Source organism: Muscardinus avellanarius (assembly GCF_963383645.1).
Source record: "Muscardinus avellanarius genome assembly, chromosome: 3".
Lineage (NCBI taxonomy): Eukaryota > Metazoa > Chordata > Mammalia > Rodentia > Gliridae > Muscardinus > Muscardinus avellanarius.
The window spans coordinates 54,395,113-54,418,263 of NC_137788.1; the positions used below are offsets into that span (position 1 = coordinate 54,395,113).

Consider the following 23,151-nt stretch of genomic DNA (forward strand, 5'->3'; position numbering starts at 1 on the left):
TGATTAGGCAAATTCTCAATAGGTCCTCATGTTTAGTCTTTTAAACCCTCAAAATGAGCCGGGCGTGGTGGCACAGGAGGATTGCGCAGGTCGAAGCCAGCCTCAGCTAGTCTCGCAACAACTTAGTGAGACCCTGTTTCCAAGTAAAATATAAAATAGGTCTGAGAGTGTAGCCCAGGGATAGAAAGTCCCTCCGTTCCATCCCAGTACCACACACACACACAAAAAAAAAAAACCCACAAAAAAAAAAAACAACCCTCAAAATAAGCCAAGCATGGTGGGACATGCTTATAATTCCAGCATTTGGGAGGCTGAGACAGGAGGATTGCAGTTCTCAGACAGCCTCAGCTAATTAGTGAGGCCCTTTGCAACTCAGTGAGATCCTGTTTCAAAATAAAAAATAAAAAATAGGGCTGGGGGTGACTGGGTTCCAACCCAGTACCGTAAAAACAAAAACAAAAAAACTAAACAAAAAACCCTTCAAAATGTCATTGATACTTAACTTCCATATATCTTTTTTCTCTAATCTGCCACCTTTCTATTAGTCCTTTTTTTTTTTTTTTTTTTTTTGTTTTGTGGTACTGGGGATGGAACCCTTCTGAAGAGATTGTTGATGAAATTATTTAGAGAGAATGTTTATTCAAGAGTGTTGTGCATTATACAAGAAAAAAAGAATTTCTTTTTTCAGTACTAGGGTTTGAATCTAGGGGCAGTCTACCTCCAAGCTACACCCCCAGCCCTATTTTTTATTTTTTATTTGGAGGCAGGGTTTCACCAAGTTGCAGAGATCCTTGTTAAGTAGCTGAGGCTGGCTGCAAACCTGTGATTCTCCTGATTTAGCCTCCCCAAGTACTGGGATTACAAGCATGCATCACCTGGCGAAAAAAGAATTTTTTAAACTGGTTTTCTGGTATAATTTATTTGCAATCTTGTATACTCATGGGCAAGGACTAGAATATTTACTATTGTCCAGACTAGGTCTCTGAACATATGACTTACTTTATTAACTTAAAATTACATGTGTGTTTGGAGATTGTGTTGTTATTGAAAACACTAAAGCAACAGATATATACTTGAATTTTTTAGATCTTTGCTTTTTCATGATTTTATTTATTTATTAGAGATCTAGAGATTTGATTTATTTTACTAGAAGAGTGGTACTACTCCTTAAACAATGGTTAAGATATTCTGAAGGTGTGTATAGGAATTTTTTTTTTTTTTTTTTTTTTTTTTTGGTGTGGTACTGGGGATGGAACTCAGGGGCCTTCTAACTCCGGGTTACACTCCCAGGCCTATTTTATATTTTATTTGGAAACAGGGTCTCTTAAGCCAGCTGAGGCTGGCTTTGAATCCTCTTGTCTCTGCCTCCCAAGCGCGGGGATTACAAGTGTGCGCCACCACGCCCAGCATAGGAAAAAATATTTTGAAAAATAATTTAAAATCTCTGTAGTTAGATTTCCCTCTTAACATATAATCAGAAGCTACCACTGATGAGTACTGTGCTAGTGAATATGTTTATTGCACCTTTGGGTAGTCAAGATTGGATGTTTGATAAGCATCTGGTATTGGAATACAGAAGTCTTTCTACAAAGCACTACAGTCTTTATTGTCAAAGAAAAGAAAAGCTTGTGATAGGATTGTTTTTTTTTTCTTAAGTTTTTCTTTTGTCTTTAATTTTTGTAATTTTTATTCTGATTTTATATATATATATTCCCATTTTAGAAGTTTTGGAAATTACAGAAAAGTCCCAAGAGTAATATTACCACTCACATTTAAACATCATTGATGTTAGCATATTGTCTTTACTCACACATTTATTCATTTCTGAGCAGCTTTATTGAGATATTATATACATACCATAAATTCACTCATTTAAAGTGTAAAACTCAGTGGTTCTTAGTATATATAGAGTTCTGCAGCCATCATCATAGTCTACTTTTAGAACATTTATGTTATGTTGTACCCCAGAAAAACACCTATTGACAGTCTGTTCCTAAGTTTTGTTTTAGTTTAGTAACCCATAAGAACTTAGTACTGTATATTTCTTTTAGAAGAATTGTTAAAGTGTGTCAGTTAAAGACCTGAAATACCTTGCTTTGGAATTACTATAGCTTGGACCTGGCCTGATGCACTGAACATTGAAAATTCAGACTCTGAGTCATGGACTTCCCATACTGTAAAAAAATTTACTGCATCATTTGAAGCATCACTTTCAGGGGAAAGAGAACTCAGAACTCCAACACTTTCTCTGAAGGAAACAATTGGGAAATATTCTGATGATCATGAAATGCAAAATGAAGTTTATCATAGGAAAATAATTTCTTGGTTTGGTGATTCCCCTTTGGCTGTCTTTGGCATACATCAGCTAATAGAATATGGAAAGAAGTCTGGGAAAAAAGCTGGAGATTGGTATGGACCAGCTGTGGTTGCTCACATTTTAAGGTAAAATTATTTTTTAAAAATCTTCATTTTGTGACAGAAATCTTTAAGCTTAGAGATACCGATTGTTATAGTGTATACATATAATTGAAACTTTGAAAGTCTAACTATATGAAAATGTTCATAAAGGAACATTGATTTGCTAAAAAAAAAAAGAAGAAATACATACTGTGACTCTAGTTACACTTATCTACTTAAAATTTTTTCATCTCTTTCTCATAGATAGAGATATCCAAGGTATCTCTCTACCAGGTTTTCATTAGACTACCTCATTGAAATGTTCTAAAAACGAACATCTCTTTCAACCTTGGAACATGCACAATGTTACAGGGTTTTTTTTTTTTTTTTGATAATGTAACCTGGGGGCTATAATGTACTCATAGTATAATGAAATGTCAAGAGCTAAAATTGATGTTTTCAGCGTTCTTTGCACACATCAGATTCTTGTGAATTGTAAATGTATGGGACTATTAATATTATAATTATATTATAGTAAAAGTAAAGGGTATGTGACATTCAGAGTAGCTAGAAAAAAGTCGAAAGTCAAATTTCACTATACCTTAGCTTTTACATGCCATTTATTTGAGTATTACTTTTAAAAAATTATATTATTTGTTGTCTGTCCCATTATTATAATAAACAAAACCATTTGTATGTTAACTAAGTGTAGTATGTTATGGCAAATTTCTTCTCTTTAAAATATAAGGAATAATGTTATTACAAAGCATTTTTACACATTAACATGTTTTTATATTTTATAGGCCTGATGCTTACAAAGAAAAAAATATTTACCTAATATTATTCATTGGATTGTTGATATCAATTACAACTTAGTATGACATTTATAAAAGCATAATTGTAAAAGCATAGTTTCTTTCCTTAAAGGGTATCTTAAAGATAGCCCAAGTATAAGCAGACTTTTTCTGTAAGGTGCAAACAGTAAATATTTTAGGCTTCACAGGTCTTACACCTTTCTTTTTTCCTTTAATTCTTTAAAATTGTCAGACTATTTTTAGTTTGCAGGTGAACACAAACAGATTACAGGTTGTTTGTGGTTTATGGGCCATAGTTTGCCCATATTTTATATTCACACATAAGAACATGCATAATGGAGCATTTTGAGTTAAAAAAAGTATAACGATATTGTTAAATAAAAATATTTGTGTTTCCTCTGTATATTTTCCTTTTACAGATACTGATATTTTTTACATGTACAACATTGAGAACATTATACTTAGAGGTATTTTCAATTTGCAGTTTTGCTTATAGAATTCTAAGACTTGAAATTAAGAAATTTACTTGTGAAGGTCATACATGTTTATTTTATTTTATTTGTGGTGCTGGGGATCTTACCCAGGGCCTCGTACATGCTGAGCAAGTACTCTGCCACGGAGCTACATGCCCTGCCCCTTATTATAGATTTTTGTTTTGAGAATAGAGTATTGCTATGTTGACCAGGCTGGTCTTGAACTTGTGAGCTCAAGTGGTCTACCCGCCTCAGCTTCCCAAGTAGCTGGGACTACAGGTGTGTGCCACCATGTCAGAGTTCATACCAGTTTTTGAATGAAGGGGGAAAAGCCAGACTGTGTAATGAAAAAACTTTCATATGTACCAAATGACAGACACAGTAATTCATTCCCAGTTAGCAGTGTAAGTCGATTGGAAGCAAGCCTTGAAGCATATTGTAATACTACATTGGTCAGAAAACATTCAGTATAACCAGTTGAAGGGTTGAGACAAACTGTTTTTTATTTTGTTTTGTTTTATTTTGTTGTGGTACTGGGGATGGAATTCAGGGACATCTACCTCTGAGCTATAGCCCCAGCCCTAATTTTTATTCTTTATTTTGAAACAGGGTCTCACTGAGTTGCAAAGGGCCTCACTAAGTAGTTGCTGAGGCTGTCCTCGAACCGCGATCCTCCTGTGTCAGCCTCCCAAATGCTGGGATTATAAGCGGGCGCAACCGCACCCAGCTGACAAACCGTTCTTTTGAGGGTGGGTGGGAAGTTAAGCTTTATATCCAAGGGTTTAAATAAAAATATATTTTGTAATATATGTTTTGGTATTCTCTTGAGTAACTTAGTGTAATATTCAATTTTATAAATATAAACTAATTTCTGATACCATTCAGATAAGAGGTTTTTTTTTTTTTTTTTTGGTGTGTGTGTGTGTGTGTGTTACTGGGGATTGGACCCAGGGGCATTTTACCTGTGATCTACACCCCCAGCCTGACTTATTTTTATTTTGAAACAAGATTTTGCTAGACTCCTGAGAGTCTTGATAGTGCTGAGGCTATCATCAATCCTGTGATCCTCCTATCTCAGCCTCCCAAGTACTGGGATTACAGGCATGTGCTGCCATGCCCTGACATACTATAGTTTTTGACCTTAGACATACAAGTTAAATAGGGAATTTTAAATTAATCTTAGCTGGGTGTGGTGGCACATGTGTGTAATTCCAGTACTTGGGGGAGTGAGATAGAAGGACTGTAGGCTGAGATAGAAGGACTGCAGGTTTGAGACCAGCATCAGCAATTAGCAAAGAACTCATCAACTTACTGAGACCATGTTTCCAAACAAAAAATAAAAAGAGCTGCAGGTGCGGCTTGGAGGTAGAATGCCTGTGTGTTCAACCCTCCACCAAGATAAATAAAAAATTAATTAATTATTTAGTTACCAACTGGAAATGTTAGTTAGGAATTTAAAGGATAATGCTTATTATTTTCTTAGAAAAGCAGTTGAAGAAGCAAGACACCCTGATTTACAAGGAATAACTATTTATGTTGCACAAGATTGTACAGGTAAGGAACATGTAATTAATTTTCATCTGTTTTATTTGGTCAGACCTTCTATTGTGTGTTTAGCTTATATATCTTCCCATTTATATTGTGAGTGATTTTTTTTTTTTTTTGTGTGTGGTACTGGGGATGGAACCCAGAGGCTTTCTACCTCTGGGCTATACTCCCAGACCTATTTTATATTTTATTTGGGAACAGGGTCTCACTAAGTTGCTGAGAGCCTCACTAAGTAGCTGAGGCTGGCTTCAAATCTGCGTGATCCTCCTGTCTCAGCCTCCCAAGCGCGGGGATTACAAGCGTGCGCCACCACGCCCGGCTCCTATTGGAGTGATTATGAATGTAGAGACGTCTTACACATATTTGTTCCTACATAGTGTCGTAGACATAGTAGGTTAACTCTTATTGGTTCTTCAAGAACATGCTCAAAGGTTGAGTCTGTTTCTAACTTCCATCTGGCAGAATATTTTTCCTCTGTGCTGTTACATTTTATAAATTTGCTTGTGTAATCACCTTGTACTTTATGCTTCTCCTTGTAGATCAGTGATTGATAAAGTAGTAGGGGTAGAGGAAGGGTATCCGAATCATTTGGTTGAGAACCACCACTGTAATGAGCTTCTATAACAAAACTGTACCATGCCGTGGTCTTATATTTATTGGGGGTGAAGAAAAATACATCAAAGCAATTGAGCTAGATACTCTTTGAAGATCTCCCCTGGCATAAAACACATTGATAAATAATAGAACCTTGAGTGCCAGGTGTGGCGGCAGACGCTTATAATCCCAGCACTTGGGAGGCTGAGGCAGGAGGATTGCTGGTTCTCGGACAGCCTCAACTACTTAGTGAGGCCTTCTGCAACTTAGTGAGACCTTGTTTTAAAGTAAAGAATGAAAAATTGGGCTGGGAGTGTAGCTTGGAGGTAGAATGGCCCTGAGTTTAATCCCTAGAACTAAAAAAAGAAAAAAAGAAAGAACCCCAATAAATGTGTACTGAAAGAAGATAAAGGAAGGGTAAGAGGCATCTGATAGGCAGGGCCATTGTGGCATTTTCTAGCTTTGTTTGGACAGACTGTTTGGAAGCTTGATGAACAGAAGAATTTGATAGCTCAGTCTAAATTTGAAATGTAAAGGAAAGAACAGGACAAAAGCAGCAGACTTGTTAATCAGCTTTTCTGGGAAGAGCAGAGGAGTTTGATTAAACTGACAGGAAGTGTGGGTGTAAAGTAAGTTTTGAACAAATTTATTTTGAACAAAATTTTGTCTAAATGTGTTTTCACCAAATCCTTCTCCTTCCTTTTTAACTGTCCCACTTGTGCGCACAGCTGCTCTTACCAGCCATTTCACCGTGCTAAATCCAGAGGTCGCCTCGCGGTCCTCACGCCACACATTTCATCAGCAGCATTAGATGCAGGTGACCACTTCCTCCTTCTCTCCGTGGCATTTTCTGTACTTGGCTCCTGCTGTGCAGATTTTGCTTCTGCTTACTTGTTGCAGCCTCAGCTACTTAGTGAGGCCCTCTGCAACTTAGTGAGACCTTGTTTCAAAGTAAAGAATAAAAAATAGGGCTGGAGGTATAGCTCAGAGGTAGCACACATCTGGGTTTAATCCCTCATACCCCCCCACCCCCAAGAGCCTTAATAAATGTGAAGATCGAGGAAGGGTTAGAGGCCATTTGATAAGGCAGGACCATTGTGGCATTTTCTTTTCTTTTTTTGTGGTACTGTGGGTGGAACCCAGGGGCATTCTACCTCCAAGCTACACCCCAGCTCTATTTTTTTTATTCTTTATTTTGAAACAGGTTCTCACTGAGTGCAATTGCAAAGGGCCTCATTAAGTAGCTGAGGCTGTCCTCCAACTGTGATCCTCCTGTCTCAGCCTCCCAATTGCTGGGATTACAAGTGTGCGCCACCACGCCCGGCTCATTGTGGCATTTCAAGCTTTGCTTGTTTTTCCTCACCTCCTTGTTTCTGTATTTTAGTGCTCAGCCTTTAGACTTTTATCTTTTTCTGCCTACACTGATTTGAATACATCCAGCATCATGGCTTTACAATACTATCTGTGTGCTGACAAACCCCAATTTATAGGTCCATCCCAGTGCTCTCCCAAGCTCTGACTTAGGTATTTCTAACTGCCTAGTCAATCTTTCTACTTGCATGCCTCACAAGTCTCTTAAATTGATCCTGTCTGAAACTGAAGTCCCAGTTTCCCTTGTTTCCTCTTCCTCTAGCCCTTTGTTGTCTTTGTGTGTGTGTGTGTGGTTTTTTTTTGCAGATCTGGGGATGGAACTCAGGGGCATTTGACCTCCAAGCTACATCCCCTGCCCTATATTTTATTCTTTATTTTGAAACCGGGCCTCACTAAGTTGCAGAGGACCTCACTAAGTAGCTGAGGCTGTCCGCGAACCGCGATCCTCCGGTCTCAGCCTCCCGGATGCTGGGATCACCAGCGCGCGCCCACGCCCGGCTCCTTCATTGTCTTTGTAAATGACAACTCTTTTACTCTTCTTGCTTATCTCTGCAAGTCACCTGCGACACATTTTTTCTCTCCCACATTTTAACATTTAGTAGTGAGACCTTACTTTTATCTTCAAGTGTATGAAACAGTCACTTTTCACCATCTCCACTTGACCATCTTTTGAGCATTCTGTGTTTTCACAGTTACTGCCTTTGTTCAAGCTACCATCACCTCTTCTTGGATACCTGCAGAGGCCTTTGAGCTGTTCTCTGTGCTTTACCCTCTCCCCTACAGCCTCTTACCCATATAGGAACCAGCCTGATGAAAAAAGCAGGAGTCAAATTGGGAGATCCCATCCCCAAAAAACCTTTCAGTGGCTTACCATCTCACTTTAAGCTGGTCTTTATAGTGGTTTTCAAGAATTTACACAATCAAGTCAAGTGTGATGGCATACACCTGTAATCCTAGTACTTGGGAGGATGAGAAGGAGGATCACAGGTTTGAGACCAGCCTCAGCAACTTAGGCCCTTAGCAACTTAATGAGAACCTGTTTCAAACTAAAAAAATAAAATAGGACTAAGAGTATAGTTCTGAGTTAGAACACCTCTGGTTCAATCCCCAGTACCCCTTCCCCATTCACAATCTGACTTTCCCCTTAATCTGTAACTATCTCCCAGTCTCATTCCCTCCTGTGGTTCCCCTGGCCCACTTCCCTCCAGGGTCATTGGCCTCTTGTTCTTGGAACTTGCCAGTCATGTTTCTGCATTATGACATTTGCACTTGCTGATCCTTCTACCTGAAATACACTTCCCCAACCATCTTTATTACCTGGTTTCTTACTGTAAGTCTTGGCTCAAGTGCTGCTTCCACATAAGACCTTCCCTGATGATCTCATTTTAAATTACTCCCCTCGGCATTTCTTACTCACTTCTTTCCCTTAGTTTTCTTTAAAGCATATATCACTACCAGACATAGTGTTTACTTTTTATTGCCCATTTCCCTCTATTAGAGCTTATGTTCAAAGAGGGCAGGAGTTTTTCTCCATTTTCTTCTTTCTTTCATTCATTTTTTGGTGGTACTGGGGTTCCTGGAAACCCTTCTATCTCCAGGCTACACTCCCAGACCTATTTTATATTTTTATTTGGAAACAGGGTCTCTTAAGCCAGCACGGCTGGCTTTGAACCTGTGTGATCCTCCTGTCTCTGCCTCCCAAGCGTGGGGATTACGAGCGTGCGCCACTACACCCAGCCTCATTTTGCCTATTTCCGAATCTCCAGTGTCATGTAGTAGCTACCAAATAAATAAGTCTATATTGAATACATAAATGAGGTAGGTATTTTTAACTTGTTGAGACTTTGATAATTATGTCAGAGATCAGATGACTGGCCAGTAGAGGGGGCAGTGGAATTAGGGTAAAATGTTTCTGAAAATCACTTTTCTGAAATTTAATACCTGTTTTTATGTTTTCCTCAGTTTACAATTCTGACGTAATTGATAAACAGAATGCTTCTGTGACCTCTGGTAATACAGATGACAAAGCTGTTATTATTTTAGTTCCTGTTAGACTTGGTGGAGAAAGAACCAATATCGACTACCTAGAGTTTGTGAAGGTATGGTGTGTTTTTTTTTTTGTGGGGGGGGGGCGATACTGGGGATGGAACCCAGGGGCATTCTACCTCCAAGCTACATCCCTACCCCTGTTTTTTATTCTTTATTTTGAAACAGGGTCTCACTGAGTTGCAAAGGCTTCTTCACTAAGTAGCTGAGGCTGTCCTCAAACTGTGATCCTCCTCTCTCAGCCTCCCAAATGCTGATTACAAGCATGCGCCTCAAGTGCTCAGTTTTTTTTTTTTTAGCTTATTTTTTTTTTTTAAAGGGGTTCTTTTTTTTGTCTTTTTGGACTGGGGATTGAACCCAGGGCGGTGCACTTGCCAGGCAAGTGCTTTGCCACTGAGCTACATCCCAGCCCACAGTTTTTTTTTTTTTTAAGGCAATTCTAGCTAATATGAGATATATAGAAGGTTTACAATCTTTTTTTTCTTCTATCAAATGGGTAGTGATGACTTAGCAATTTTTTATTGTCAAGTTTGACTTTAGATATTTTAAATTTCAATATTGCAAGATCAGGTGTGAGTGTATGGCTGTGTGAAGAGTACAGTGTTCTATGAAATAAATGAAAAGTCCTTGAATATTTGTAGCTAACCAAGGAAACAAACATGGCAGTCATCAAAATGTGTACGATGAGGCTGGGTGTGGTGGCTCACGCTTGTAATCCCCGCACTTGGGAGGTGGAGACAGGAGGATCGCTCAGGTTCGAAGCCAGCTGCACTGGCTCAAGAGACCCTGTTTCCAAATAAAAATTAAAAAAAAAAAAAAAAGGTCGGGGAGTATAGCCCGAAGGTAGAAGGGCTTCCAGGAACCCCAGTACCACAAAAAAGAAAAAAAATATATGTGTGATGGCTGTTATTCCATTTTCCTTTTTTTTTACTTTAAAAAGATGTGCCTTAGTATATTTTTAAAATGAATAAATTCATGGTACAGCCCTAATTCTAGCTACTCAGGAGGCTGATGCAGGAGAATCACAAGTTTGAGAACAGCTGGGCAACTTAGGAAGACCTCGTCTCAAAATACAATAAAAAAGGTTAGAGATGTAGCTTAGTGGTACAGCACTTGCCTAGCATGAGGGAGGCCCTGGGTTCATTTCCCAGTATCACAAATAGCTCTGAAAAAAAGATATTCATCACTACCTACTATACAACCTTCTCCTCCTCCCCTTTTTCCTTTATTTCTTCCTTCTCTTTTTTTCCCCCCCCGGTGTGCTCAGCAGGTGTAATTTTCCCCCTGACCAAAAATGTAAATTATAGTCTAAAGTTCTCCATTCAATACTATTTTTCAAATTAATCAAAGTAATTCCATAGTATTTCAGAGATGGTACCATCCTAATATCTTGCTTCATTCTATGAGGAAAAAGAAATTTTTGTGTATTTTTTTATCAGCCTTTACCACACGAGGTTTATTTATTTATTTATTTATATTTAGCGACCTGGAATGAGGAAAATCCAATATGTTCTTTTTCTTCAGCAAGACAAATTAGGACTTTCCTGTTTGACTGATTGCTTCAGTCTTATTTATTGCTTCATGGATACAGCTCAATAAATTCTCAGTCCTATATAACTGAAAAGAACCTCTTTTAGGAACTGAAAAGTGTTTCAGGTTTTCAAAGAAACAGCCTCTTATATATAATGGCATTCTAGCTTCTAATCTGCTAAGTGTTTATTGCTAAATCTGCTGTACTCTGTTGCAAAGGAAATATAGATGTCAAGAACTAAAGTCTTTCTTCTATTACTTGGACCAATTCTTTTTCTGTGGAGAGTCACTGATGCTTTTGTTATATATTTATTTCTTTTCCTAACTATGAAAGATGAAACTTTTACTTCTTCATAGGTTCCTAGAACATAAACATCTCATTTCAGCTGGTCAGATAGCCTCAAGTTAAAGTAAGGCATTCTAGGTTGTGCTAAGGATTTTTATTTAAACAAAGCAATAGAATCCTTAACATTCAGTAACTATTTTTTGGTACAATTTATTTTTTAGTTAGTGTAGGTTAGTTGAGTTTAGCTAAGATTTTAATCTGCTTATTGTTTCTTTCTTTCTTCTTTTTTTTTTTTTTTTTTTCAGTTACAGCTCTCCTTTAAAAAAAAAAATCTTTGAGCCGGGTGTGGTACTGGGGTTCCTGGAAGCCCTTCTACCTCCGGGCTACACTCCCAGACCTATTTTTACATTTTTTTTATTTGGAAACAGGGTCTCCTAAGCCAGCGCATGCGGTTGGCTTCAAACCTGCGCGATCCTCCTGTCTCTGCCTCCCAAGCGCGGGGATTACAAGCGTGCACCACCACCAGATGCTTGGGAGGCTGAGACAGGAGGATCTCACAGGTTCAAAGCCAGCCTCAGCTACTGAGTGAGGCTCTCAACAACTTATTGAGACCCTGTTTCTAAATAAAGTATAAAATAGGTCTGGGAGTGTAGCCTGGAGGTAGAAATGCTCCAGTACCACCAAAAAAAAAAAAAAAAAAAAAAAAAAAACCCAGAAAGAAAGAAAAAAAAAAAGCTTTGATATTTTTACAAGACTGAAAATATTTGAAGTTGTTCCTAAGAGGGTGGGGGGTTAGTCTGCTGCTGTAACAGAATACCTGAGACTGGGTAATTTATGAAGAACATGAATTTATTCTCTCAGTCTTGGAGGGTAAGAAGTCCAGGATCAGGGTGCTGGCATCTGATGAGGGCCTTCTGGCTGTGTCTTCATGTAGCAGATGAACTGGAAAGAAAGAACCCGTTCCCTCAAGCCCTTTTTATAGCTGCCTTCATCAGTTTGTCAGGGTGGAGACCTTGTGACCTAAAACCTCCCCAAAGGTTCCAGCTTTCAGCACTATTGCATGGAATTTCCAGCACAAGAATTTTGAAGGGGACAAAAGCATTCAAACTATAGCACAAGGTTATAACAATGGGAACCTGGAACAACTTAAATATTCACAAATGAAGGTTTTTAAAGACTATTGTTATCTTTATAAATTAGAATATTTCTCAGCAATTAATGTTTTAATACAATTCATGTTTACTGGTATGAAAAGATGTTCATGATATATGAATGGCAAAAGGTTATAGTAGCATATGCGGTGTGATGTCGCATATAAAATCATATAAGTATGTCTGTATGTGAGTGTATGTAAAATTGACAGATATCAAGAAGGTGCCCCCCCCCAAATGTTAATAGAGATGAGCTCTGGATATTGAGATTCAGAAAATTTTTTTACCTTTTTCTATATTTTCTGGGTTTTTTTTTTTTTTGTTGTTGTTGTTTTGTTTTTTGTTTTTAGTGGCCACATTTTTTTTTTTTTTTTTTTTTTTTTGGTGGTACTGGGGTTCCTGGAAGCCCTTCTACCTCCGGGTTACACTCCCAGACCTATTTTTACATTTTTTTTATTTGGAAACAGGGTCTCCTAAGCCAGCGCATGTGGTTGGCTTCAAACCTGCACGATCCTCCTGTCTCTGCCTCCCAAGCACGGGGATTACAAGCGTGCACCACCACGCCCGGCAGTGACCACATTTTTTTAAGAAAATAAATAAAAAACCCCAAACTCTTATTATCTGTTTATTTGCTAACAAAAAGAACATTTATCTATATATAGATACTTCTCAACTTACAATGTGATCACATCCCAATAAACCTGTGATAAGTTGAAAACATTTTAAGTAAAAAAATATATGCAATACACCTAACCTATCAAACATATAGCTTAGCAACACTGTAGTTTATTCTGCTGCATTTCAAATTTAAAGATCTGTTATTTTCTTACCTGGATGACTGGGAGCTACAGCTCCCTGCCACAGCCAACCTCAAAAGAGAATATCTTACTTCATACTACTAGCCTAGAAAAAGATCAAAATCCAGAATATTTAGTATACAGAGGAGCATACTAAATAATTTATTGAGATATCATTGATATTTTTATTAGAGCAATACATTTACTTTAGATTAAATTATTATTTTCTTGGATTTTTTTTATTATTTGTTTATTCCAAATGAAGCAACACGAAAAACATGTGTCAAGTGAGTGCTTTGATTAGGAAAATGGTTTTTAGTTTTATATAAAGATTCAAAAGTCCATGAAAACAGTAAGAAGGTCTAAGAACTGGTTTTAAGTATTTTAAAAAGCCTGATGAAACTACCACCTTGGTCACAGTAAGTTGTACCATCTAACTAAAAAGTCAGGCGTTTGGACTTTGGCAGGAATTTGATTGCCTTACTCTGGGAACATTGATTATCTCTGTATTTGGCATGTAGTAGTTATTTAATGTTCTTGAGTAACATGCTGGTCAAAATATTTGATTTTACTATATTAATGTGGGGTGATTTAAAGAAAAGGGAAGGCAGTTTGGCAGACAAGAGGATTTCAGAACATGGGGGCAGATGTAATAAAAAGGCTACCTAGCTGGGTATGGTGGTACACCTCTGTAATTCCAGTACTTGGGAGGCTGAGACAGGAGGGTTGTAGGTTCGAAGCCAGCCTTGGCAATTTTAGTGAGGTCTCAGCAATCTAGTGAGACTCTCTTTCCAAATAAAAAATAAAATTGGTCTTGGGTTTAGTTTGGATGTAGGATTGCCTCTGAGTTCAATCCCCAGTACCACTGCCACCACCACCACCACCACCACCACAACAACAACAACAAAAAACTACTTGGTGAAATGTTTGGAAACTTCTAATATTGGTAATATAAATTTTGTTGTTTTAAATAATTATAATTTGTCTCTTGACTCTAAGTCTGCTTTACTTTCTTTTGGCAGGGTGTTTTAAGCCTTGAATATTGTGTGGGTATTATTGGTGGCAAACCTAAACAGTCATATTACTTTGCTGGATTCCAAGGTTAGTGATTTAGTAAAATACATTCCTTCATTGTTTTCTTTTAAATGTCAAAAAGTTAATGTGAGATCATCAGGAAATAGGATGATTAACAGAGCCAAAGAAGTACTTCCTGTATTCATCAGTCCTAGCATACCCACTCATCCGTCATTTGGTCCACAACATAATTGGGTTCCATAAAATGTATGCTTCATTTCTGTTATTGCATAAACAAGGCATAATTTATTGATCTCACTGCACTTTGGAAGCCATAGCTGCCACATTCTGGCAGTTGCTATTCACATATTTACTTTTTTTTTTAAACCAGTCTTAGTGGTGCTAGTTGATGATAAAATGACAAGCAATATGTTCTTCCTGTCAGGATAGAGAAGTGCAATACATTTTTCATATGCAAACTGTAGAATATAATTGTGTGTTTGTGAAAGTAATTTTATCACCAAAAATTAAATGACAGTCTCATCACTTTATAAAAATTCTGCTTATACAAGCATATTTGATTATGCAAAAGTTAATCTATCCTGTGCAAACCTATGTTTCAGTCAATGAATATCAGTCTGGCAAGCTGTTATTCCTTGAGTTTTTTTTAGCTGTTCTACATAGAAATTGGATCGTAAGCAGTGTAATAATAAGGTGTTTTTTGAATTACTTGTCTTCTGTTTTGTCCTTGTAGATGACAGTTTGATTTACATGGATCCTCATTACTGCCAGTCTTTTGTAGATGTCAGCATAAAGGATTTCCCTCTTGAGGTACTATGTGTAGAGAGCTGTTATTGTTTTCTTACCATATGAAGCAAAGTAATTATTTAGAAATGTGTGAGGTAGCTATCCTTTTATAGTATTACAGCTTAATAGTCAATGTTTTACTGATTTATAAAACCGTAGTCTACACAGTGGTCAAAGGTTAAGTACTTTGTTACTGAATTTTAATTTGTGATATACTTTCTTCTTCATTTATCTTTGTCTCCAACTTGTTAGATACCTTAGCTCTACTAAAATAAATTATCAAGCCTCTAGGTAATTTTGTAGAAAGAGAGCGAAGACAGTGCCAAAGAGTTGAAAGTGTTAGGTATGTTTTTTAAAAAAGAGAAAAATAAAATAAAATAAGGTAAAGACTTGGGTGGAGTGACAAAATAATTATCTGCTAAATTACTTTTTTTTTAAGTACAGTATTTAAGTCCTAGCCTCTAGTTAAGGAGTTTTCAAGAGCTTAGCCAGGTTCTAATTTCATTGTAGCTTTTATTTCTGATATTCTTCTTACCCTGTATATAGGTTATTTTGTGGTTCAGTATTTTAATTAAGAAGAACTTGAAAATTCATAAATAAGACATGTAATTATTACATGGTTTTGGTTCTTTTTTTCAGTTGATACTTTTGTAGATGAAAATAATGTTTTAGAATAAAATAACTTTAATCATGTTAATGATATATATCACTAATGCTAAAGGGTCTGACAAGTTGGAAATGTGGTTAAATTTTAGTAATACCTTTCTGACTAATTTTCATACTTAATAGTATTTAAGGGATAGATTGTGAAAATAATTGCATGGTTAAGATTTGGGTTAGAAAGATACATTATAAAATGCTTTATCACCTTTGTAAATTATTAGTCCAACTAAAATATAACCATTTTGAGGTCAGAGATTAAGTTTTCTTTTCTTTCTTCCTTCATAGAATGCAAACTTTAATAGATATTTACTAGTTGGCTGATTAAAATTGAGGGGAAGTCACCACAGAATTGTGCTGTGTGAATGAACCACATTATAATGTCTTGTGCTGATTCTTATGTATAAGTTACATTTCAGTGTACTGGGCCAAGTTGACTCTTTATAAACAGTAGATACTTGATATTCAGATGAAAAATTGTTCATTGTATTTTAGTATTACCTAAAATGACAAATTAAAAGATTATGGGTTTTGCTTATTTATATTGGCCAGTAGAGAGAGACAGAGAGAGAGAAAGAGAAAGAGACAGAGACACAGACAGACAGACATTCTGATATTTTGAGAGGTTCTGCAAGATAGCAGGTCACTAAATATTCTGGTTATATTTATGCAATCAAGATTAGAAAGTTTATAACTCAGTTTTGGAAGTCTGTTGGAACCTTTTAAGAGTGAGTCAATATAAGCTTAAAGTAGGATGGTGGTAGTAAAGATGGAAAGGAAGAATTGACTTAAAGATTTTGATTTGGAAAGTTTGGTAAAATTGGTTAACTTAAAAGAGTAGAATAGCTTATTACCTATACATTGGAGCAGTAGTAGAGTGGGTTTAGATGTATTTTTGAGGTTCTGATAGAATAACTTAATACCTATACATTGGCACAGTAATAGAGGTTTTTTTGTTTTTGTTTTTGTTTTGCGGTATTGGGGATTGAACCCAGAGGCATCTACCTCTGAGCTATACCCCCAGCCCTATGTTTTATTCTATGCTTTGAAACAGGGTCTCACTAAGTTGCAGAGGTCTTCACTAAGTAGCTGAGACTGGCCACGAACCTGTGATCCTCTGGTCTGAGCCTCCCAAGTACTGAGATTACAAGTGTGTACCACCACGCCCAACTAGAGTGGGCTTAGATGTTGTATTTTTGAGGTTCTGATAAAGCATCTTAACTTATATGGGTAATTTTTATTATAAGTTTTTCACTGTTCTTCAGTGCAGGTTTTTATCTTAGATTATCTAGTTAAAAACATTTATTTCCCCTTGAAAATATAAAAATTACAAGGAATTACATTTGTTCAGGAACCAAGTTTTACTTTCTGCCTTTTGTCAAATCTTAAGTTGATAATGCTCCAGGTGAAGGTGTTTAAATGTCCTATAGTACTAACTTCCTTGCCTTTGTGGTTGTATATGTATATGCTATTGAAATTTGCAGCTGAGGCAGTGAATTATATGCACATTCAAAAATCATCCTCATAGGGTTAGGCCAGTGCCGGGGCCAGTGGCCGGCATTGGAGCCTGCTGTGAGGCAAGGCCGCTACTGGGGCCTCCGAGGCCGGGATCGGAGCCAGCTGAGGGGTTAGGCTGGTGTCAGGGCCAGCGAGACCAGAATCGGGGCCTCCCATGAGGCAAGGCCACTGCTTGAGCCAGCGAGGTCTGGATCAGTCCACCGGGTAGCCAGGGCACTACTGGGGCCGTCAAGAGTGGGATCGATACTTGCAATGCGGCATGCACGGAAAAATATCGCAGAAAATAAAAATCAGATGCTTCCCCTAATCAGCAATAACTAGGAAGAAAGGGGCAACAGGAAGAGGTCGAGCTATAGAAAGGGCCCTATAGTGAAGCAACTAAGGTGACCAATCAGAGGGTATGGAATAGGGGAGGATGGAGCCTCTTTAAAAAAGCAGGAGGTACATAAACAAATGTATCAAAGTTAATCACTAAACAAGCATGGGATGGAGGGAGAGGGAGGGAATGGGATGGGGGCTGGATGAGGGCTAATTGGATGATGTGTGCTTGTATATCCTCTCAAGTCTTGTACTCCAATGTGATATATGATTACAATGCACCAATTAAAAAAATAAAAAAAAATCACCCTCATACTTTAATTATTAAAATTATTTTATAGGCAATTTTTTCCTGCAGTACTAGGAACGAAATCTAGGGGCATTGCATTCTACCTCTGAGATATATCCCAGTCCTATTTTTATTCTTTATTTTGAAACAAGGTCTCACTAAGTTGTAGAGGGCCTCACTAAGTAGCTGAGGCTATCCATGAACCTGAGATCCTCCTGTCTCAGCCTCCCAAGTACTGGGATTACAAGTGTATTCCACCACGCCTGGCTTATAAAGCACCATTTTTAATCTGCTTTTATTGGTACATTATAGTCTCACGTCCTAATATAAGTCATGTTGATGACATACATGCACATAGCTCTTGGTGGTCCCTATCCACCTCCCCATTTTCCCCTTCCCAATACAGAGTACTGAGATTGACATTAGTATATTCACAAGTATACACATAGTTGATGGTTGTATTTCCATTAATGAGCCTCAGTCTTCCTCCTCCCCTTCCCTTAGACCTTCCTGGCTCCACTGAGGTTTCTCCTCCATTACCTGGAGCCCCTCTTGTATCCCAGTTATTCCCTCACTTTTGCATATTAGAGAAAACATAGGACCCTTTACTTTCTGTGACTGGCTAATAATCTCACTTAACATGTTGATTTCTTCCATTTTCTTGCAATTGACATAATTTTGTTTTTTATTGCTGAGTAGGATTCCATTGTGTGTATTTCCCCTAATTTTGCAATCCATTCATCTGTTGATGGACACCTAGGTTGGTTTTATAATTTGGCTATTGTGAATTGTGCTGCTGTGAACATGGTATGCATATGTCATTCTCTAGTTTCAACCTCTTTGGAAAGATACCCAGGAATGGTATAGCTGGATCATATGGTGGATTGAGTCCTAGTTTTCTAAGGAATCTCCACACTTATTTCCACAGTGATTGAACTTGTTTGTAATCCTACCAATGGCCGGGCGTGGTGGTGCACGCTTGTAATCCCTGAGTTTGGGAGACCGAGATAGAAGGATCTTGCAGGTTCGAAGTCAGCCTCAGCTACTTAGTGAGGCTCTCAGCAATTTAGTTAGACTCTGTTTCCAAATAAAATATAAAATATCCCAGAGGTAGAAGGCCCCTGGGTTTCATCCCTAGCAACACACACACACAAAAGTATCATATATAATCCCACCAACAGTGTAGGAGAGTTCCTTTTTGCCCACATCTTTGCCAGCATTTACTGTTTTTTAAAAATTTCCTGATAATTGCCATTCTGATTGGGGTTAGATGGAATCTCAGCGTAGTTTTGATTTGCATCTGCTTGATTGCTAATGATGTTGAACATTTTTTCACTTCATGGCCATTTGTATCTCTCTCTCTCTCTCTTTTTTTTTTTTTTTTTTTTTTGGTGGTACTAGGGTTGGAACCCTGAGACTTTCTACCTTTGGGCTATACTCCCAGACCTATTTTTTATATTTAATTTGGAAACAGGGTCTCACTAAATTGCTGAGAGCCTCGCTAAGTAGCTGAGGCTGGCTTCGAACCTGTGTGATCTTCCTGTCTCAGCTTCCTAAGCATGGGGATTAGGATTACAAGTGTGCACCACTACTCCCAGCTTGTATCTCTTCTTTTTGTGATGTGTCTATTCAATTCAGTTGCTCTTTTTTTTCTTTTTTCTTTTTGCAATACTGGGGATGGAATCCAGGGGCATTCTGCCTCTGAACTATACCCTCAGCCCCATTTTTTATTCTTTATTTTGCAACAGGGTCTCACTGATTTGCAAAGGGCCTCTCTAAGTAGCTGAGGCTGGTTGCAAAACTGCGATCCTCCTATCTCAGCCTTCCAAATGTTGAGATTACAAGCGTGTGGCACCATGCCTGACTTAGTTGCCCAGTTCTTGACTGGGTTATTTGTTTTTCTAGTGTAAAGTCTTTTAATATAGGCAGCATTTTTAAGCCAATACTTACTTTGGTCAACAGAGAAATTCAAATCTTAGATCTTCTATCCAGTTCCATATAAATAATTGTTTATAATCCTGATATTTTAAATGAGTACTCTAAATTCAAAAAGATCATGGAATTTTAAGTAGAATGATATCAGAGTATTTGATATTGAAGAAGAGACTTAAATAGATTATATTCTTTGTTATTGTCTTTATGACTTTAAATTCCTGCATTTCTAGAGTTGAACTTAAAACTTTATTTGGTGTGTGTGTGTGTGTGTGTGTGTGTGTGTGTGTGTGTGTGTGTGTTGCTAGGGATTGAACCCAGGGTCCCAGTCTGATTTATTTTTATTTTGAAACAGGGTCTCACTAGGTTAATGAAAGTCACAGTACTTGCTGAGGCTGTCCTTGAACCTGTAATCCTCTTGTCTCAGTCTCCCAAGTACTGGGATTATAGGCATTCTTTACCACATCTGGTTAACTTTTAACATTTTTGAAACCAAGTCAGAACTATTCATTTCTTTCTTTTTAACCATTATTTGTTAAGCTCTTTTTAGATTCAAAGCACTGTGCTAATCTTGTTCAAGTCCCCTGTTGAAGTCTTTTCTTTTTCATAGTTCCAGATGCTTTGATTATATATATATTTGTACTAAGTTTTAATTCTGGTGACACTGTCTTATAAAATATATTAATATATACTTTATGTTTTACACTTTGAATTAGTGTATACTGCTGAGCTTCTATACTGTTAAGATAATCTTCCCCATCTTTGATTATCTACATTGGGTATTTAGCACATTGCGAAGTGAGTGTAAAACGTCTTATTTAGATCCTTAATCTAGAGTGAGGTAGGGAAATGTTTGATTCAACATGAGCACAATTTTTTTTTTTTTTTTTGGTGGTACTGGGGTTCTTGGAAACCCTTCTACCTCCAGGCTATCCTTCCAGATGTATTTTATACTTTTTTTATTTGGAAACAGGGTCTCTTAAGCCAGTGCAGCTGGCTTCAAACCTGTGCGATCTTCCTGTCTCCGCCTCTCAAGAGCAGGGATTACAAGCGTACACCAGTACGCCCAGCTGCATGAGCACAATTTAAATATATAAACTCACATTCTATATTAATTTTCACAGAGATAATGAAGTTCAAAAGAGCAGCATTAACAAGCTTAAAGAAAGAAAAAAAGTCATGAAAGGGTAACTTGAAATTATATAATTAGAGTAACTCAGTTGGAAGAACTCTGTTAGGGTTTGAATTGTGGGTTTTCATTATCAGTGGTTAGGATTCAGTGGTTGGGATAGGAAAACTAGTGGATGTGTGTATGCATGCATGCATGTATATATATATATACACACATATACAGTATGTAATATGTAGCTTTATATGTGTATGTATGTACACACATGTAATAAGCATACATAAAATTTAGTTTCCTAAACCAAATACTGTTGGTTCATATTGTTTATGTTTACTTTCAGAATGACAGCCTCTAATTTATAATTCATAAACACCAAATTCTAAAATAAAAGAAAAGCCATATTACCACACCTGTAATCCCAGTACTTGGGAGGCTGAGACAGAAGGATCACACTTTTGAGGCCAGCCCCAGCAAACACTGAGACCCTCAGAAACATAGCAAGCCCCTGTATGAAAAAGCTCTGAGGGTGGCGGTTTTGAGGACAGCTTTAGGTACTTAGGCCCTCCGCAACTTAGCAAGACATTGTTTCAAAATAAAGAATAAAAAATAGAGCTGGGTGTGGTGGCGCACGCTTGTAATCCCTGTGCCTGGGAGGCAGAGACAGGAGGATCGTGGAGGTTCAAAGCCAGCCGCGCTGATTTAAGAGACCCTGTTTAAAAAAAAATCTCTCTCTCTCTCTCTCTCTCTCTCTATATATATATATATATATATATATATATATATATATATAATAGGTCTGGGAGTGTAGCCCGGAGGTAGAAGGGTTTCCAGGAACCCCAGTACCACCAAAAAAAAAAAAAAAAAAAAAAAAAAAAAAAAAAAAAGATCTGGAGGTATAGCTCAAAGGTAGGATGCCCCTGAGTTAAAAGTTCAATCCCCAGTGCTGCAAAAACAACAAAAAAAAAACCTGAGGTAGGATGCCCCTGGGTTCAATCCTCAGTACCAAAAAAAGAAGAAGAAGAAGAAAAGCCCTCTTAATAGACGTGCTAGTCTGTTCTGATTCTTGGGCCCCCAGTTCCAAGTACCAGATTTAGCAGTTCCATACAATGGTGACTTTTAATTTAACCTACTAAACCAAAAAGTAGTGGCCCTCAGTTATTAGGTAGATGGATAAGTGAGTTTGTCAGTGAAAAGATAGGCACTAATTAGTAGGAGGTACTTTTTATTTATTTTCTATTTTTTTATTTCTTTGCGGGTCTGGGGATGGAACCCAGGGGCATTTGACCTCCGAGCTACACCCCCTGCCCTACTTCTTATTCTTTATTTTGAAACCGGGTCTCACTGAGTTGCAGAGGGCCTCACTAAGTAGCTGAGGCTGTCCGCGAACCGAGATCCTCTGGTCTCAGCCTCTGGAATGCTGGGATTACAAGCGTGCACCACCACGCCCAGCTGGAGGTACTTTTTATTAAGGGTATTTGTGTGTGTGTGTGTGTGTGGGGTACTGGTGATTGAACCTAGGGACATTCTACTTCTGAGCTCCATCCCCAACCCTATTTTATTTCTATTTGGAAACAGGATCTCACTGAGTTGCAGAGAGCCTCATTAAGTTGCTGAGGCTGGCTACAAACCTGTGATCCTCCTGTCTCAGCCTCCCAAGTTCTGGGATTACAGGTGTGTACCATCACACCCAGGTAGTTTATTCTTAAACTACCTTAGAAAGCTTCAGCTAAATCTCCAAAATAGTTTCCTACACCTAAAAATATTTGTTTTACTATTATTTATATGTTTAGGTAATAGAATCAACTATTCCAAATAGTAAGCATTCAAAAGTGCCTGGCATTTAGTAGATACCTAATAATTTTTGAGCTGGGCATGATGACACACAATTGTAATCCCAGTACTTGGGAGGCTGAATAGGAGGATTGTAGGTTTGAAGACATCTCAGCAAGTAGTAAGACTTTCATCAATCTAGAGAGAGTCTGTTGCAAAATAAAAATAAAATTTGACTGGGTGTGTAGTTTGGAGGTAGAATACCCCTGGGTTTAGCCAGGCGTGGTGGCGTACACTTGTAATCCCCGCACTTGGGAGGCTGAGACAGGAGGATTACACAGGTTCGAAGCCAGCCTCAGCTACTTAGTGAGGCTCTCAGCAACTTAGTGAGACCCTGATTCCAAATAAAATATAAAATAGGTCTGGGAGTATAGCCCGGAGGTAGAAAGCCTCTGGGTTCCACCCCCAGTACAAAAAAAAAAAAAAAAAAATACCCCTGGGTTTAATCCCCAGTACCAAAACAACAACAACAATAACAATAATAATGATAGTAATAATATTAACAATGATGATGTATTGAAAAATGAAATAAATAGGAATTGACTCTCCCTAACCATTTTTTTTCCAGGAACATTTTATTTTCATAGAAGTGATGTAGTGTGCTGGGCGTGGTGGCGCATGCTTGTAATCCCTGTGCTTGGGAGGC

General features: G+C 37.7%; 1 protein-coding gene across 1 annotated transcript in view; it reads left to right on the forward strand.

The window, feature by feature from the left end:
• Positions 1 to 23,151, forward strand: part of ATG4C (autophagy related 4C cysteine peptidase) — a gene marked incomplete at both ends in the record, with an annotated part of 53,229 nt that overhangs the window by 16,976 nt on the left and 13,102 nt on the right. The window contains 5 exons of the mRNA XM_080693332.1: positions 2,112 to 2,442; positions 5,169 to 5,239; positions 9,161 to 9,297; positions 14,031 to 14,109; positions 14,777 to 14,853. Coding sequence (XP_080549458.1) covers positions 2,112 to 2,442; positions 5,169 to 5,239; positions 9,161 to 9,297; positions 14,031 to 14,109; positions 14,777 to 14,853 — 695 coding nt within the window. The remainder of the gene's footprint in view (positions 1 to 2,111; positions 2,443 to 5,168; positions 5,240 to 9,160; positions 9,298 to 14,030; positions 14,110 to 14,776; positions 14,854 to 23,151) is intronic.